Genomic DNA, 1,221 nt, shown 5'->3' on the forward strand with positions numbered 1-1,221 from the left:
AGAGAGAGAGAGAGAGAGAGAGAGAGAGAGAGAGAGAGAGAGAGAGAGAAAAGTACACGGTTTCTTTCGTCTGTCTACTGTTACAGGCGCCTTTAAGTCAAGCGGGTGGTTGGCGGGTGCTCTGGTGTGTCTCGCACCTACTTTCCTCTCAAACACCCGTCGTCCTGATCTCTCCTCCATCTTTTCTGTGTTTGTTACTCTCTTGTGGGCGGTTGGCGGGTGCTCTGGTGTGGTTTGCTCCTTCTTTCCTATCAAACATCTATCGTTCTTATTTCCTCTTCTCCTTTTTTACGTTTGTTACTCTCTTGTAACGCCTCTAATCTTCTGGCGCTCATATGACCTTATGCAGCTGCGAGCGCCGTAAAACCTCTACTAAAACAAAAACAAAAAGTTCTCTAGCAATGCCTCTGATCTTCGCCACTTCGTATACATGACATATAATAATAATATCACTTATTGAGTGTTGAAAGTGCCGTAAAACACTTCCTAAAACGAAAAAGTTGTCTTTACGTGACGTAGCCGTACTGTAATGCTTCTTCAAACATCCACTCTGATGCAAACAGCGCTTCGGTCCAAGGCTGCAAAGGGAAAGAGAGAGCTCATGTCACATGACTGTATTAGTTGTTTTTTAGTGTAGTGGAGTACATGATTGTATTTTCAACTACTTTAACTCTTTGAAGACGCGCATTTTCCACGTTTGAAGACGCGTAGTTCGGGGAAATAAATAAAATATATTTTTAAAAAGCCACAACTTCCCTATAACATTCACAATGATTATATTAATTCAATTCTGTTTTCTTTTTTCGAGACTTAAAATGTATTTTTAAAAGTTAGAATTAAAAAGGCAGACAACAATATTATATTTGCTATGAATTATGTAAATTTGGGTTTTGATTCGTTTAGAATGGTCGAAATGTGTAGATTATATCTAGTATTATTGCTTTTTGACTTTTTTATCTGTTGCTGGCCGGGCGTTTGTTCGCTGTGTCGACTAAGAGTTAAAGAAAACATCCACTTACTATTATTGGCAAAGATCTATTATAAATGAAGTGCTTGTTGACACAAATGACAGCCTACGTTTTTTACCATTAATACTAATAACATGTATACGTTTAAGCCACCAGCTTCTAATGTTCCTCCCACCCCCATCCCCATCCTCTCCCCCTCTCATCCTCATCTTCTCACCCCCATCCTCCTCCCTCACCCCCCCACTCCCCCTCC

At 40.4% G+C, this 1,221-nt stretch overlaps 1 protein-coding gene across 1 annotated transcript in view; it reads right to left on the minus strand.

The window, feature by feature from the left end:
- Positions 1-370: 370 nt before the first annotated feature.
- The window catches only part of LOC106012134 (alpha-tocopherol transfer protein-like), a gene marked incomplete at its 5' end in the record, with an annotated part of 4,766 nt that continues 3,915 nt past the window's right edge, over positions 371-1,221 (minus strand). Inside the window, 1 exon segment of the mRNA XM_013084064.2 lies at positions 371-578. Within this exon segment, the coding sequence (XP_012939518.1) occupies positions 507-578 (72 nt within the window).

The sequence above is a fragment of the Aplysia californica genome, unplaced genomic scaffold, assembly GCF_000002075.1.
Source record: "Aplysia californica isolate F4 #8 unplaced genomic scaffold, AplCal3.0 scaffold00270, whole genome shotgun sequence".
In the NCBI taxonomy this organism is placed as follows: domain Eukaryota; kingdom Metazoa; phylum Mollusca; class Gastropoda; order Aplysiida; family Aplysiidae; genus Aplysia; species Aplysia californica.